Raw genomic sequence first — 14,588 nt, 5'->3', positions numbered from 1 at the left:
GGCGTTTTGTGACAGAGCTACGGTTTAGTCTGGCTACTGGGTATAAAAAGTGCACGAATGTGACAAAATGAACAAACGCGTGGGGGGAGGGGGGGGTCTTTTTTTTTCTTCACAAAAGGGGCGTAAATGTGCTATGCTATGTGCTATGTTCCCTCCCCTGACAATCTTTACTGAGGGAATACCGGACCAGGGACTGTGCTATTACTTCCTGGTTCGTTTGATTTGGCCAACTACTAACCTCAGTGTCTGCAGCAAGTCCTTAGTGAACTTGTAAAGGAGAAGCATCGAACAACCGAGGCTACTATAGGTAAATATATCACCACTTTGCATGCTTATCTCTTGTGTAATTAATGCACACAGAGGTGTAATGGTGGTTAACCCAAATAAACTCAGTTTATCCACCTTTTTGAAATGAGGCTGAGAGTTTAGTCATCTATGTTCAGGTCACCTATCAATGAATGCATTTATCCACGGTTTATCCACCTCTGTATTTACCACTGCACCACTGGTTGTACAGTAGCAGCAGCAGCAGCAGTCTGTATGTTTTATAGTTACAGGAGAACTTAGACAAGCACAAACTCCCACAAAGTGCAATTTAAAGTTTCAAGTAAATTATTGTTATTTACTAATGCTAGCATTAATCAGAGAAAACCAAACCTAACAGTTGCTTTCACTGTAGTAGTTGCACCATGTGTTAAATGGTTATGTCTTCCATATTTGATTGTTTAGTAAAAGATTTGAAATAAAACTCATGAAACATACTTGATTGTCCCTGAGTTGTTGTGTTGCTGTTGCGTTCTGCACTATGCTTGTTGTGTATGTTCTGGTGTTTATATGGATCTTGGTGTGAATGTCATACTGCTGCTATGTCGCCTGTGTTCTCTCAAATGCCCAGGACAAATTTCTCATAAATGAAATATTATCTAAATCGCAATATGTCCAAGTGCTATACCATAATCACGAAAGCTGTCATTTTTTAATAAAGGAAAAATGTGTGACAAGACAGCATTATGATGAAGTATTGTAGTGCTACAGAGATGCCCTGGCCAACTAATGTTGTTCTTCAGATGTAAGAAAACGTGTCTTTGGTACAGATCCCAACAAATACCACTCATTAGGATTCTAATAGATTTTTTTTTAGCTAAATGAAAACTGTAATTATCATTCCTGCTAATCATGAACTATATTAAAATTGCAATATCTGTCAAAATAATTGCAGTCTGATTTTTTTTTTTACCATATTGTGCAGCCCTAAAGGCTCACCTCACCTAATCTTATGTAAAACCATGAAACAAGGTTACTCAGGTCAGCTGTAATTTAGAGATTTCACCATCTACAGTCCAACACTGAATGCCTGTGAGCCTTGATCCCTCAGGCGGCGCTGCATCAAAAACCTACATGATTGTAGGCTATAGAATTTATAGTGTACAATCATGTCGTATATAAACAATATGCAGAAATGCTGCCGACTTTTATGGGCCAAAGCTTATCCGACATGGACTAATGCAAAGTGGAAAAGTGTGCTGTGGCCTGATGAGTCCACATTTTAGATCTTAGATTTAATAGTCTTTGGAAATCATGGACGTTGTGACCTGCAGGTTCAGTTTTACACGGCGTACTAACTTTTTTGGAATTGGGGTCATGAGCACGCTGAGCTTCAGTTTTAATTCACTAATAAATGTTCTGATATACGTTATTATAATAATTTATCGTCTCTGGTTCTTTCTCCCATTGAACAGGTTTTTATACAATGTCAGCTGTCACTAAGACATTTGAAAATGTCAAAGCAAAAATCTTATCAGCTCACAAGAGCTGCACACCGAGAGAAAAGCTCAACTTCTACGACTCCTGGGCAGAGAACTATGATCAGGTGAGAAAACTGAAGTACAATGAGACAGATATCAGCAGAATATTCACATTTTTTTTTAAATCCAGTTAGATTTTAGGAAAGGTACTTTAAGTGATATTATTGTACAGAAATTAAAGCTACTACAAGGAGATTTTTACTGGTTATGTAACAGTCTCAGTTTATTACTGATGCCTCTATATGACTCTATATTTGAAAAACAATATTTAAAAAATATAGTCCAAAATATATTAACATTATGTGGCTCTGTATTGTGTATTTTATAAAATAAAAAATAGTTTCTATTTTCTTTATATGGAGCCAAATGTAGTTTTACAGTGCCAAGTTCAATTCTACAGCATATATCTGATAGTGTGAAGAGTTTAAGTTAAGTTTTTAGACATAATTATTACATGGCCTTGTTGAACACTGGTTGATCAATAATGACTAATGAATTTTTTAATCAACAATTTAAAAATCTAATCAAATTATTGATTTTTTTTTAGTAAGTGCCCATGTAATAGGCTAAATAAATCCCTTCAGAGTGATCCAGCATGACCCCGTCAGAGTTTTTTTTTTGTTTTGTTTTTTTTTGTTTGTTTTGTCATAATGACACGTTTGCTATACATTATCCCTTTCTGCATAAATATATTCAGATACATTTCCATATTTACCTTCTTTATTTGTGTTAATAGCCACTGTTTTCTCCTGAAACTTGTTGGATTAGGATGTGGCTGTTCTGGAGTACCGTGCACCAAGTCTAGCAGCAAACTGCATCTCCTCCCATTTCAGCAGCGACCGTGAAGCAGCCGTCGTGTTGGATGTGGCCTGTGGTACAGGACTGGCAGCCAAACAGGTAAACTCAAGATAGAGATCAAAGTCCTGCCAAATCAAATATTTGACAAAAGCCTTTTTTGAGACTGTTTTCCTCTTTTTCTTCTCAGAGCAACAAAACTGAAAATATTTTCTATAAAATATGACCTCTGATGTTAATTTAATTGCCAAAAAGGTTTGACTTTCTCTGCACTTTTACTTCCTTTTCCTATTCCCTTTCTTGTTCCTGCAATTTAGGATAGCACAGACCATATCACCAACTTAAAATCCCCATGTTCAATTGATTTGACCAGTATAAATGGGGCAATTCACCCCAAAATCAAAAAATACATGTCTTACCTCTGCAGTTTTGGTGTGAGTTGCAGGGTTTTGAGATATCGGCCGTAGAGATGTCTGCCTTTTCTTGAATATAACTGAACTATAGGTGGCACATTTAAAAAACTCATCATTCCAGAAATCATGACCTGTTGCTCAAGATAATCCACAGACCTTGTGTGAGCAGTGTCATTTAAGAACTACTTAATTTCTATGGCAGAAAGAAAATAGTCCCTACATCAACCAACTCACAGCAGAACAATCTAGATCACATGTCAGACTCAAGACACCTCATTTAATGTGGCCTGCAAGAGCTTGCAAAGAATAGAATTTCTGCAATACAATTCTATGCTGTGTTTCAAAAGTATGGTGTCCATAAACTACATGTCCCATGTCCTTGTTATTTGCACGCCAAAGGCAGCTAGATGTCAGTACATGTTATATAGCATCCCAATATTATATAGCCATTTATATAGCCACAGCAAATATACATTTTGGATTTGAAACCTTGCTTGTAGGCTACCCAAACTGAAACAACCTGTTATTTTGATTTATGTACTTTCCCCCCAGCCTTTTCTTTCAGAGCTACTTATTAATTATTAAGTGATAATGCAGAGGCAATTATGTAATAGGATAACAAGTAGATAAGGGCGGCAACTAACAATTTGTTTCATTATCAATTAATCTGTCCAGTATTTTCTGGATTAATCGATTAGTTGTTTGGTCTATAAAATGTCAGAAAATGGTGAAAAATATTTATTAGTTTTTCCCAAAGCTCAGAGTGATGTAATCAAATGTCTTTGTCAAATGTTTTGTCCACAACCCAAAGATATTCATTTTACTGTCATAGCTGAGTAAAAAAAATAATAAATCAGAAAATATATTCATTAACATTTTTGTCAACCATATATTAATAATAGTTACATCTAAACCTTGAATAAATGTGAACATTTGCCAGTTGTTAACAGAATATAATGCTTATTATAGCATTAAATAAGTGTTAGTTAATACTTATTATGGTTATAACAAATATAAGGCGCATCACTAAAATCTATTACTATTGCATGAATCAATGCCATAGTTAACTTGTGTATTAAGTATTAAGTTATGTTATTTAATGGACCCTAATTATAAAGTGTGCCAGAGTATTTGGACTTTTTCTGTTAAAAAATGACCAAAATCGATTAATCAATTTTCAAAACGGTTGACTATTACTTTAATAGTCAGTTATTAATCGATTAACTGATCAATCATTGCAACTCTAAAGTGAATATATTTATATAATTTTACATTTTCAACAGACCCTCTGAGGGGGTCTCGGGATGAAATTGAGTTTGACAACCATGAACTAGATGGATGAATAGCACTAAAGGCCAAAGGAAAATATGTTGTTTTTTTTTTTACTTTGGGCTGAATTGTCCCTGTAACAACTGAATGTGTCTCTGTTTTTCAGATGAAGAGACATGGATTTGGACATTTTGTGGGTATTGATGGAAGCGAGTCTATGTTGGAGGTGGCCAGAAAGAGTGGGTTGTACCAGGACCTGAAGCAGTTCATGCTGGGAGAGGAGCCGCTGCCTGCCCAGTGGGGTAATTAAATGGTTCATAGTTTCACTGATCATTGATGATTGGGTCACTGATCAATTGATTCAGTGGTCCTCCTGCAGAATGGTTTATTCAGTATTTGTTTTCAGAGGGTTTGGTGTTTCTCTTTGCTATGGTTATTTTATTATCTGTTTTAGCTGGATTTAAATCACTGTTATAAGTTTTGGTTCTTTTATCCCTCATGCTCTGTGGTCAACTTTATAAACTTATAATGAAAAACTCATGATCTTATGGCTATTAAATATTATTTATCTTATGTATTTTTATCAGTGGGAGCAGTAGTTGTATGCATCTCTATCTGAAATGTTATTATCTCATTTTTTTTTTATTAAACATGTCCTCTTCACTCCTCCACCTCGCCCCTCGTCACGTCCTGCAGGTTTGTTTGATGTGACCATGATCATTGGAGCGCTGAGTGCTAGTCACATCTCGTTTAATGTGGTTCGAGAGTTGTGCAAGTCCACCAAACCAGGTTAGAATATGTTTTTTTGTTTTGTTTGATGCTGTCTCAACTTCAGTTCTAATCTCATGGTAGAGTTGTATCAGGTGCTTATCCATAGTCATAGTATTAGCTACAGTAGATTACGCTCAGCACACTCCCAGTTAAGAGAAGCAGAGAGGAGTGCCAGGCCCACCTAAAAACACCAATATCACGTGTACGCTACATTCAGAATATTCTCACTGCTGTACTTGTCTGTCAGACAGCCTTTACCACCAGAAAACTGTTGTTATATAAGCCAGATGCTCTCTCCAAACCAAACAAACTCCACTGGCAAAATCAGTCATTTTACCTCGCAGAGCGCAGAAGTTGCTGATCTGCTGCTGCCTCAATCTTTTGGTTTGTTTTTGTCATTGTGTGACTTCTCTGTGTTAAAAGAACAATTTGGATTCACAAAAATCACACAATAACACAAACAAACTAATGGATGGAGGCAGTGGTAAACTAGCAACTCTTGTGTTCTGTGACATTAAATTACCAATTTCACATATGGAGTTTGGTTGATTTGGGGAGGGAGACATTTGGCTTATATAAGAGCAGTCCCCCGTCAGAAAAGGTTGTCTGATGGCAAGATAAAGTGGTGAAAATATTGTAAATATAGCATACACTAAAACTTTATTTTTTGTGGCCTTTTTTTTAAGTGGCTAAATACATTTTGTTGCTGAAACTGTCACAGCCAATTGGCATCAACTGCAGGTAGCACACTGACTATTGGTAAGTACCTCTAACAACCCCACTTCAAATAATCCGAATTATCCCTTTAACTACACCACTGCACCATTGCCTGTTTTACACCAGGTGGCTATGTCTGCATGACAACCAGAGCTAACAGTGACAACGTGGAATTCAAAGCTTCTCTGGAGCGTGAGCAGAAGCAGATGGAGGAAGAGGGGCTGTGGACCTGTGTGGAGGTCATTCAGGTGGACGACTGGGAGAGAGCCATGTCAGAGCAGGAGGATGGATATATATCTGGTGCCGTGTACCTCTACAGGAAACTGTAGCACAGTGCATGAAGGTGTGACATCTTGACACCTCACGATCCAATTCTGATTCAGAGGGCTGCGATGTGATTTTAAAACGATTTTTGATGCATTCAAAGTTTTGATTTCTATACATGATTTATTGGTGACTGCTTGCTACGTTTAAAATGTAGCATTTTTGTAATGATCTGTAAAAACTTAGACAAATCTTGTCCCTTTTACCTCAAACTTAATAGCCCTAACCCTAAAATGCTTTCATACATGATTGATGATGATACATGTGATTTTAAATTGTTGTATTTCTAATGTTGTTTTGTGAGCGGACCCCAGGAAGACTAGCGACCACCTTGTGGAAGCTAATGGGGATCCGAATAAAGAATAAAGAATACAGCTTTTCAGCAGGAGATGCCAATTGGATTGTATTCCTCTCCAGTTGTTCCCACTCAGCCATCTTCAACAAAAAGAACTTGGTTTTAAATTTCCGATACCTGATTTTTCTGCACTGATTCATAATCTTTCAAGAAAGAATTGGGATGCATCAGTTTTTTCCCTCTCCCCTATTAGTGACATCACACCAGCAAAGCTACAAAGCAACACTTTTAAAGAGACAACAAAGTATTCAAATAACTCACATTAAACTTCAAAATGAAAGTCAGAATTAGACATGTTAGTGATCAATCATTAATTGATTAATTGCTGTTAAGAATTTAACTGATTAAAATGTATTAATCTTCAATTACTTGATTGCCTAGAAATGGCAGTAATTGCGTTTCACTTGACATTGTTTTGTCTGGCACAGCCACTTGGTGAATACGGAAGAAAATGAAAGAAAAAAAAATGAAAATATAGAAAAAGAAATCAGAAAGAAATGTGTCTAGTATCATATTAATTAGGAGTGTTTGTTGATTGATTGTGTTTCATTAATTGGTTAAGGAAAATGCAAATGTAAGGCTTGAAATGTTCATGACTAAATGGGTCAGTTTCATGTTTGAAAATATCTAGGTTACATGTGTCATATATCGCTGTTTGTGCATGTAAAAGGCCTGCAAAGTCACAAAGACCAAAGTCCACATTAAAGGGAGAAATCACTGCTCCTGAACTGCCTGAAATACCTCATACGTAGTTTTTTTTTAACTTTATTCAGCACAAAAAAGTACATAATACATCAGAAACATAACATACATACAAAGTAAATAACACAATACAGAGTGCATGTAACAACAACAACAGATATGAACACATATTGGATGAAAATTCAATACATTAATATCATGTTTGCCTGTGTAATATTCTGAAAACATGTTGCTTTTCTCCAGTATATGAAGGACAAAGAGACATGGATTTGGACATTTTGTGGGAACTGATGGAGGCGAGGTTATATTGGAGTTGGCCATGTAGAGGGTTGTACCCAACGATAATCATGTGGTGAAAATCTGATATTGTGGCAGCCTGAATGCATAGGCATGTCGCAGTCCTTGTCCTTGTTGTCTTCCTCATTAACTGCTCCAGATTTCTACAGATGTACTGTATTTTGTCGATGTGCATTCAAGTCTTCTTAATAGAAAATGATAAAATAAACATGAGAAGCATCTAATCTATGGTGTAACTTATTTCTGTGACTCATTTGTGGGAAAGACTGCATGAGTCAGTGAATGAGGCTGTATTTATCTTTTTATGTCTTGTTACGTCTTTTAGGTTGTATTCTTCTTGTTACCTTTTGTGTTGGTATGTTTTTTTGGTCTTATTACATCTTTTACATTATTTTCTTCTTGTTACATCTTTGAAGATTTTTCCTGCTCGTTGCTGTTTTTACAACTTGATACTTTTTCTCATCTTTTTACGCCTTTTGTCTTGTTACATCTTTTATGTAGTTTTTGTCTTGTCTTTTGTCTTATCTCTTTTGTTTGTTTGCTTATTAGATCCCCATTAGCTACTGTATTGTAACAGCAGCTACGCTTCCTGTGGTCCATATTAATATTTTAATAAAGCTGAAAATATAGAAAAATACATCAATACACATTCAACTTTATGCAGTATCACTTGATAAACCTTTTACATAATTTTTATCTTGTTACATTTATTTATTTATTTTATGTCATTTTTGTTTGATCACATCTTTATCAGCATTTTGGTCATTTTTGTCCTGTTTACGTTGTTTTCATAGGTTTATGTCATTCATTTTTGTCTTGTTAAGTCTTATGTCACTTTTACATTTTTTTCATCTTGTTTTATCTTGTTACGTCTTGTTAGATTGTTTGCGTCTTGTTACGTGTTTTTGTCTTGTTACAACTTGATATGTTTTTTTCACCTTATTACATCTTTTACAAGGTTTTTGTCTTGCTAAGTCTGTCATGCATGATATACACTGATGGATCTGAGAAGTAGCCTTTATTGTTTATTTATTATTATTTATAATAATTTATATTTATTATTTATTATTATTGTTTATTTCTCTGGGCTTCAGTGATTTAACAAATAATTTATAAGATTAAAAAAATCATAATATAAGAAAGAAAACACAATCACAATGTTCTAACACAGGACAGTTTTTGTACCAATGATAAAACTTTTACTCATGTTTAATCAGATAACTCTCAGTCACACTAAAAGGCCTCAGCATTAGGAAAAGTGTGTTTCTCTGAGTGTGTGTCTGTGTGTGTGTGTGTGTATTAATAAACACAGTGTGTGGACAGTTGAGACTGCATGAGAGGGTCTCACAGTCAAAGTGTTCCAGCAGCCTGCAGCAGCTTGTATTTTCTCACCAGCACAGAGATCGTATTGAATCATCTGAGGCCTTGAATCAAACTATCAAACAAAAACACTTGTTGTTTTTCCCATTAACTCAGCCAGCTGAAGTTTGGAGACTATATAAGACAGGTAAACTCTCCCACTGTACCTTTGTGAAGACGTGGACGTGGACAATGAAGGTTAATCTTGGTCTGCTGTTGTTGCTGCTGGCTCTGTGTGGGTCGGGGGCTCAGGGGGAGGATGGAGGCCTCGGAGAAGAATCGACCAAACAGACCGCAAAGCAAACCACCCCTGACATCTGGGTTGAGGTGAGGGCACTGAGAGACATAGTAATGGAGCAGAAGGTGGAGCTGAGGAACATGGAGGTCAGAGTGAAGGAGAGCGAGAGCCAGGTGGATGAACTCAGGGCTGAGCTGATCGCCACCAAGGCGCACGTGGAGCGGCTGCAGAGAGAGAACTCTGGTACAGACTGTTGACTGTTAAACATATTTTCATTGAAGTATTTCAATGTTTTGATGCACATATTGTGACCTCCAGAATAAATCTTTAAACTTCAATAATGGAAGAATAATCTAGGTGCATTTAATGAAACATAAACATAATCATTTAAACTGCTAAATTAATTTTACTGTTGTTTTTTCAGTCCAAGAAACTAAACTGAATGGCACCGAAAGCAAAACAAGTGACCTAGAAAAAGCTAATGCAGGTATTTCACTGACACATATAATTGTTTATGTTATTTTATTATCTATCCCATTATTTTATTTTGTGTTGAAGGTTCGGCCGTTCTCCTGTTGAGAATGTTTTCCTTTAAGAATTTGACTGAATCTCTGAAATGAATATAGTATGGGTAGGATAATCCAGCTACATTTAATGAAAAACATAACAGTTCTCATTGTGTAATTTTAACTGTCTCAGAAATGTATTTAATCATCCCTGAACGAAAATGAAGTGTCTTTTTTTTCAGTTCTAACCGCAGAACTGACATATGTGAAAACAAGACTGACTGCAACTGAGAAGAAAACAAGTGACCTAGAAAGAGAGAATGCAGGTATCTCACTGACAAACATGATGGTTTACTAAGTTTCATGGGTTGCTTTCGGTTATATGTATTAACCTGTGGTAAAGGAACATGAAACTGCTCACAACAAAAGAGAAAGCAGACTCGACAGCCCATGACACCAGCACTCGGCAAACACCAAAACAAGTAGATGAATAAAGAGCACTGCACGCCAGGGCAAAATAAGTATTATTGATTTTGGGTGGACTGTCCCTTAATCATATAGATGTCAGATGAGAAAAACAGTCAAATTGGTTGTTCTAGTCAGCATTGACATGTGGGAGTTAAATATCAATCTTGTCATGGATATTTACATTAGTTGTAGTACATTATTGAGTATTGATGAGAGAAAAAAGCACATGGGAAAAGTTAGCCTTCAGGGCTTTCCTTCAAAAATTACTTACTCACAAAAATCTTGCTATTTCAGTCCAAATCATGATTTCTTTTCCCCTAAATCTCACTAAGAAGCACTTTCTGCCAGACAGCCTCCAAAGTCTAACTTCTCCCAGCAGTGACACAGTACTGTATACATTTCGTTGTGCACAGTTTGAGATTTTGATGTTCTTCTCTCTAATTCGCTGTCACTGCATTAACTCCAGCCCTGCAGGCCAGACTGAGCAGCAGTGAGAATGAAATGCTCGTCGCTAAGTCCCAGATCGACCACCTGGACATAGAAAATGCAGGTGATGCTTGACCTACAATTGTGTGAAAAGTCAGAGCAGTAAATCTCTTAAAGGAAAAGTGTCTTGTAAAATGTATGTATGTATGTAAATTTCCATTTTGTATTTTCAGACAGTTTTGGAATATTTTCCCTCCCAAAAAACACAATAATACAGTATATATCTTAATAAGAAGACTTGTATTGACCTTTCAAGATTTTGTTTACATACAGATTCATTTTTGAGATTTATTGTAGTTTGGATGCAGTTTTTTGAGGATAAAATATTGAAAAATATATTTAAATTAAAATAGATAAAATTGTGCTAAAAAAAATGTGGTTTTAGATATACATATATACATTAATCTTACTGCTGTTTCAAATATAATTTAGGAACTCAATAGATAATAAAAAGATCTTAGGGAACATCTAGGATTTGCACACGTATGTGCTTTTTAACTTTGTTATTTGATTGTGGGACAGAAGTTTGCTCCAGTTTGGTATGACGGACCATTAACGACATGTTTCTTAAACCATCAAAGAGGTGTCAGATGAGAAATTACTTTCATAATCATATTTGTCATCTTGGTTATGTTTGGATGGCAAAGACTAATGACTTCTTCTGTCATTATATGGTTTAATCCTTTCACGAACATTTAAAGTAGTTTCTGAATATGAATTCAACAGTTGAGATACCGTATAAAAGTTGTTGTGCATGTTATAAGTTTCTTATTTTATGTTTTTCTCTGTAATTCCCAGGCCTGGGAGCCAGACTGACCAGGAATGAGAGGGAAGTTGTTCTCATTAAGCCCAGGATTGACCAGCTGGAGAGAGTAAATGCAGGTGATGATTGCATCTATTCATGCACAACACACACACACGTAAATTACTTATTAAGTCCTGGTTAAATTTAATATAAATGTACCTTTATGTGTCAACAGAAGAACCAAAGGTGGCCTTTTACGCGGCTCTGACTGATGTAGGAAGTGTTGGACCATACGAGACAGACGTCACACTGAAATACAGCAAAGTCTTCACCAACACTGGCAATGCTTACAATTCAACTTCAGGTAATATTCTGCCTTTCACGTGAGTGTGTCATGTGTGGTCGTGTAAATCAGTTGTTTATTTTTTCCTTGTTCTGTTCTTTCTCTGTAGGCGTCTTCACAGCACCAGCCAATGGGGCCTACTATTTCCAGTTCACTGCGTGCGGCTACCAAACGGGTGTTATGGGTGTATATCTGTACAAGAACAACCAAAGGATGTTGTATAATGGGGAGTTTAAGAAAGATGTGGATCTTGAATATATGACTAACTCTGTTGTCTTGGAGCTGAGAGCAGGAGATGAAATTCACCTGGTTCTCCCATCAGACTTTTCTCTCTATGATGATGGAAGTAACCAAAGCACCTTCAGTGGCGCCCTCCTCTTCCCGCTGTAAGGATGCTGTTGTTTAGGCCGCTGTGTGATTGATTTGTCACAAACGCTACTGTGATTCTTTAGAAAATGCTGATCCATGTCAGCACCGCCGCCTCCGAGACAAATTTCTGTACATTTACTGCATGTTTCAAATAATGTGAATCTGAATCTGACTTTGCTTCTGTGTCGTCACATGAAAACAACATTTAAATAAAATCAAAGCTTCATTGAAGTTTTTGGATTCTGTTTGTTTCACTGAGTCTTGATCCAAATTTGGATCAAAATATGTTGTTGAGGTTTTATTGATGTCGCTACACGTGTCATTCCAGTGAATAATTTCCGGTGCGAAATAGGCCAAATTTACAAAACATCTCTGTAAGTTTTGTCTTAAATTTGTTCTTGAGAGAGGTCCTGAGAAAACATCAGACTCTTAAAGGTGTTTTTACTCCATAGAATTGTTCACATCTCTGTTCATATAATGATGAATCCCACCTGTTAGTGCCAATTGTTCCTAATTAGCATAAGTAAACATCCCACTAATGCCCATATAATGGCATGAAACTGAGGGTCGTATGCACACACAGAAATCACACACAGCAAAAAGTTGAGAGACTCATAAAACATGCTGACACACCTCACCAGCAGTGTATAAAAGCTAAAAGCTGGTGATCATTTTAGTGAACAAGTCTTCTTCTCCTCAACATGTCCATGAGTTTAATAAGTCTTACTGAAGTATTTAGTTTCTTTGTAAATCTAAACATTTGGTTTAGCAGTACAGACCAAATATTGCGTCATTTAAACCCCAGAAAGGGTCGCTACAATGATTTATTATATTTCCAGATTAACTACTGATGCAACCATTCTCTGAAGCGTGCACGCAGGTATCAGGTCCTTCTTGAGATTAACTGTAAATTATACATAATCACGCTGTGAAGTCAAATTGCTAATTTATTATTATTATTTTTCTGACAAGGTTTAAAAAGTGGCTGTTGTGTAATAAGTATCAAGCCTGATAAATCTTCAGTTTAACTGAGTTAATTTGGGTTCTCTCTGTTGCTTATTAAAACATGAGGTCCAGAGGCAGAGTTTGCTTCTGGATGTTGGCTGGGACCTGACAGGGTCTGGTGTGATTGTGCGCATCACCGACCACAAGATGGCAGTGTTTCAAACAAGATGGTGAGATGAGATGACCGTCAGTCCTGATCGATGTGTGACTGGCCCAAAGTACAGCCAAATCTTGTTCAACACACATAACTATCGTCCAGACTTATATTAATTAGCACCCTACAGCCAAACAAAATGTAACACACAGTGTTCCTTTGTACAAACAACACCAAACATGCCAGGCAGATTTTAGGGAAAATGTGTATAAGATGGTTCACAAGACATCAAGAATATTTCCATTTTATGCAATAGTGCAGCCATAAGAATATGGAGTCTTGTTTCTGAATATTTCAGCCAATACACAAAACATATGGTGGTGGAAAAAGATGATTTTAACATCCTTAATGCTACTTGAGTAGAAACAATAGGGCAAAATTAATGTTAGAGCAGAACTTAAAGTGCACCTTGTGATGTTGTGAATAGTTTCTTTACAGTGATATTACCTGCTATTTAATGAAAAGCCTCGGTTGAGTAATAATTAAAGTGAAATTAAACAAACATGTTTATATTTTTGGCTTACTTCATTGCCGATTTATTTTTGTTTTACTGACTAAATCTCATAGTTTCTTCCTTGCTTATATATTCATGTACTTTACAGGTTTGAGTTATGTATGTAAGTATAACACAAAGTCTTCTTTGAAGTGAAACTAGTGTATTTTGAATTTTGAACTGTGGCAGCATTAGATTGTGACTAGATAGTGATGCTGCTGCATATTTGAATAAGCAAAACTAAAAGGACACATACACAGGACTCACTGAAACTAAGTTTGAATCCTCTACAAACACATTGTACTCACACGCTGCCGCTGTAACTACACTCTCTGTCAAACCAGTTTGTCCTGTGGATTTTAATAGCCAGGCAGAGGACTGAAAGTCCAGGGGGACGGCTCTTTTCACCTCGCAGCATACATTTAGAGTGAAAAAAGGGTATGACTGTTTTTTTGATCAAAAACATTTATTTATTGGAAAGTAAACATACAAACATATTCAATATTATCTGTTCAAATACAATAGGCATAAAATCACATTTCACAGTTGTGACTGTTACAGAAACCCTTGTTGACAGTTTTGCAGCCCATGTAACACAAAAGACTTGCAACAAAGTTTTTTCACATCCATAGAGCTCATCAAATAAGCACAAACTCGAAGTACAAGCTGCAGTGCTATTAATTTAAAATGACGATGGAAAACCAGTTCAAATATGCGGCTGCCTCAGGCTCCTTCATTGCTTCAGTTTGCTGTGTGTCCAACAGAAACAAACAAGCTGAGGTAAAATTCGTGGACGGATTCACTCTTATTCAGTGCGTATAAACAGTGAGACAGAAACTGATAGCAGTTAATATTAACATGTCAACATGAATGCCAATCATCACTTAACAATGTTTATTTACAGCTACTACAAGGACTGTTATTTTGTTGATTTTGGAGGCTCCTTTGGACAAAATGGCAGTGTTTCCACCATA

General features: G+C 36.3%; 2 protein-coding genes across 2 annotated transcripts; both read left to right on the top strand.

Annotated features, from left to right (window-relative positions):
• The first annotated feature begins 1,706 nt into the window (after positions 1 to 1,706).
• mettl27 (methyltransferase like 27) lies at positions 1,707 to 6,121 on the top strand. The gene is made up of 5 exons (XM_084729761.1): positions 1,707 to 1,870; positions 2,574 to 2,702; positions 4,449 to 4,584; positions 4,979 to 5,071; positions 5,897 to 6,121. The coding sequence occupies exons 1-5, from the start codon at positions 1,751 to 1,753 to the stop codon at positions 6,097 to 6,099; spliced, it is 681 nt and encodes a 226-aa protein (XP_084585887.1). The 5' UTR covers positions 1,707 to 1,750; the 3' UTR covers positions 6,100 to 6,121.
• Positions 6,122 to 8,517: 2,396 nt separating this feature from the next.
• LOC146319157 (uncharacterized) lies at positions 8,518 to 12,185 on the top strand. Its single transcript, XM_084729763.1, has 5 exons — positions 8,518 to 9,288; positions 9,470 to 9,532; positions 10,486 to 10,569; positions 11,486 to 11,614; positions 11,703 to 12,185. Exons 1-5 carry the CDS (start codon positions 9,000 to 9,002, stop codon positions 11,981 to 11,983), a joined length of 846 nt encoding a protein of 281 aa, XP_084585889.1. The 5' UTR covers positions 8,518 to 8,999; the 3' UTR covers positions 11,984 to 12,185.
• The last annotated feature ends 2,403 nt before the right edge of the window (positions 12,186 to 14,588 follow it).

Source organism: Lutjanus erythropterus, chromosome 11 (genome assembly GCF_056507025.1).
Source record: "Lutjanus erythropterus isolate fLutEry1 chromosome 11, fLutEry1.hap2, whole genome shotgun sequence".
In the NCBI taxonomy this organism is placed as follows: Eukaryota; Metazoa; Chordata; class Actinopteri; order Lutjaniformes; family Lutjanidae; genus Lutjanus; species Lutjanus erythropterus.
The sequence above is the reverse complement of the archived record's forward strand: the minus strand, read 5'-3'. Positions and strand labels throughout refer to the sequence as shown.

Coding starts and splice junctions, on each gene's coding strand:
- mettl27 (XM_084729761.1), top strand. CDS start 1,751: ATGTCAGCTGTCACTAAGACATTTGAAAATGTCAAAGCAAAAATCTTA. Junction 4,585..4,978: donor GCCGCTGCCTGCCCAGTGGG/GTAATTAAATGG, acceptor CACGTCCTGCAG/GTTTGTTTGATGTGACCATG. Junction 5,072..5,896: donor GTGCAAGTCCACCAAACCAG/GTTAGAATATGT, acceptor GTTTTACACCAG/GTGGCTATGTCTGCATGACA.
- LOC146319157 (XM_084729763.1), top strand. CDS start 9,000: ATGAAGGTTAATCTTGGTCTGCTGTTGTTGCTGCTGGCTCTGTGTGGG. Junction 9,533..10,485: donor CCTAGAAAAAGCTAATGCAG/GTATTTCACTGA, acceptor CATTAACTCCAG/CCCTGCAGGCCAGACTGAGC. Junction 10,570..11,485: donor CCTGGACATAGAAAATGCAG/GTGATGCTTGAC, acceptor ATGTGTCAACAG/AAGAACCAAAGGTGGCCTTT.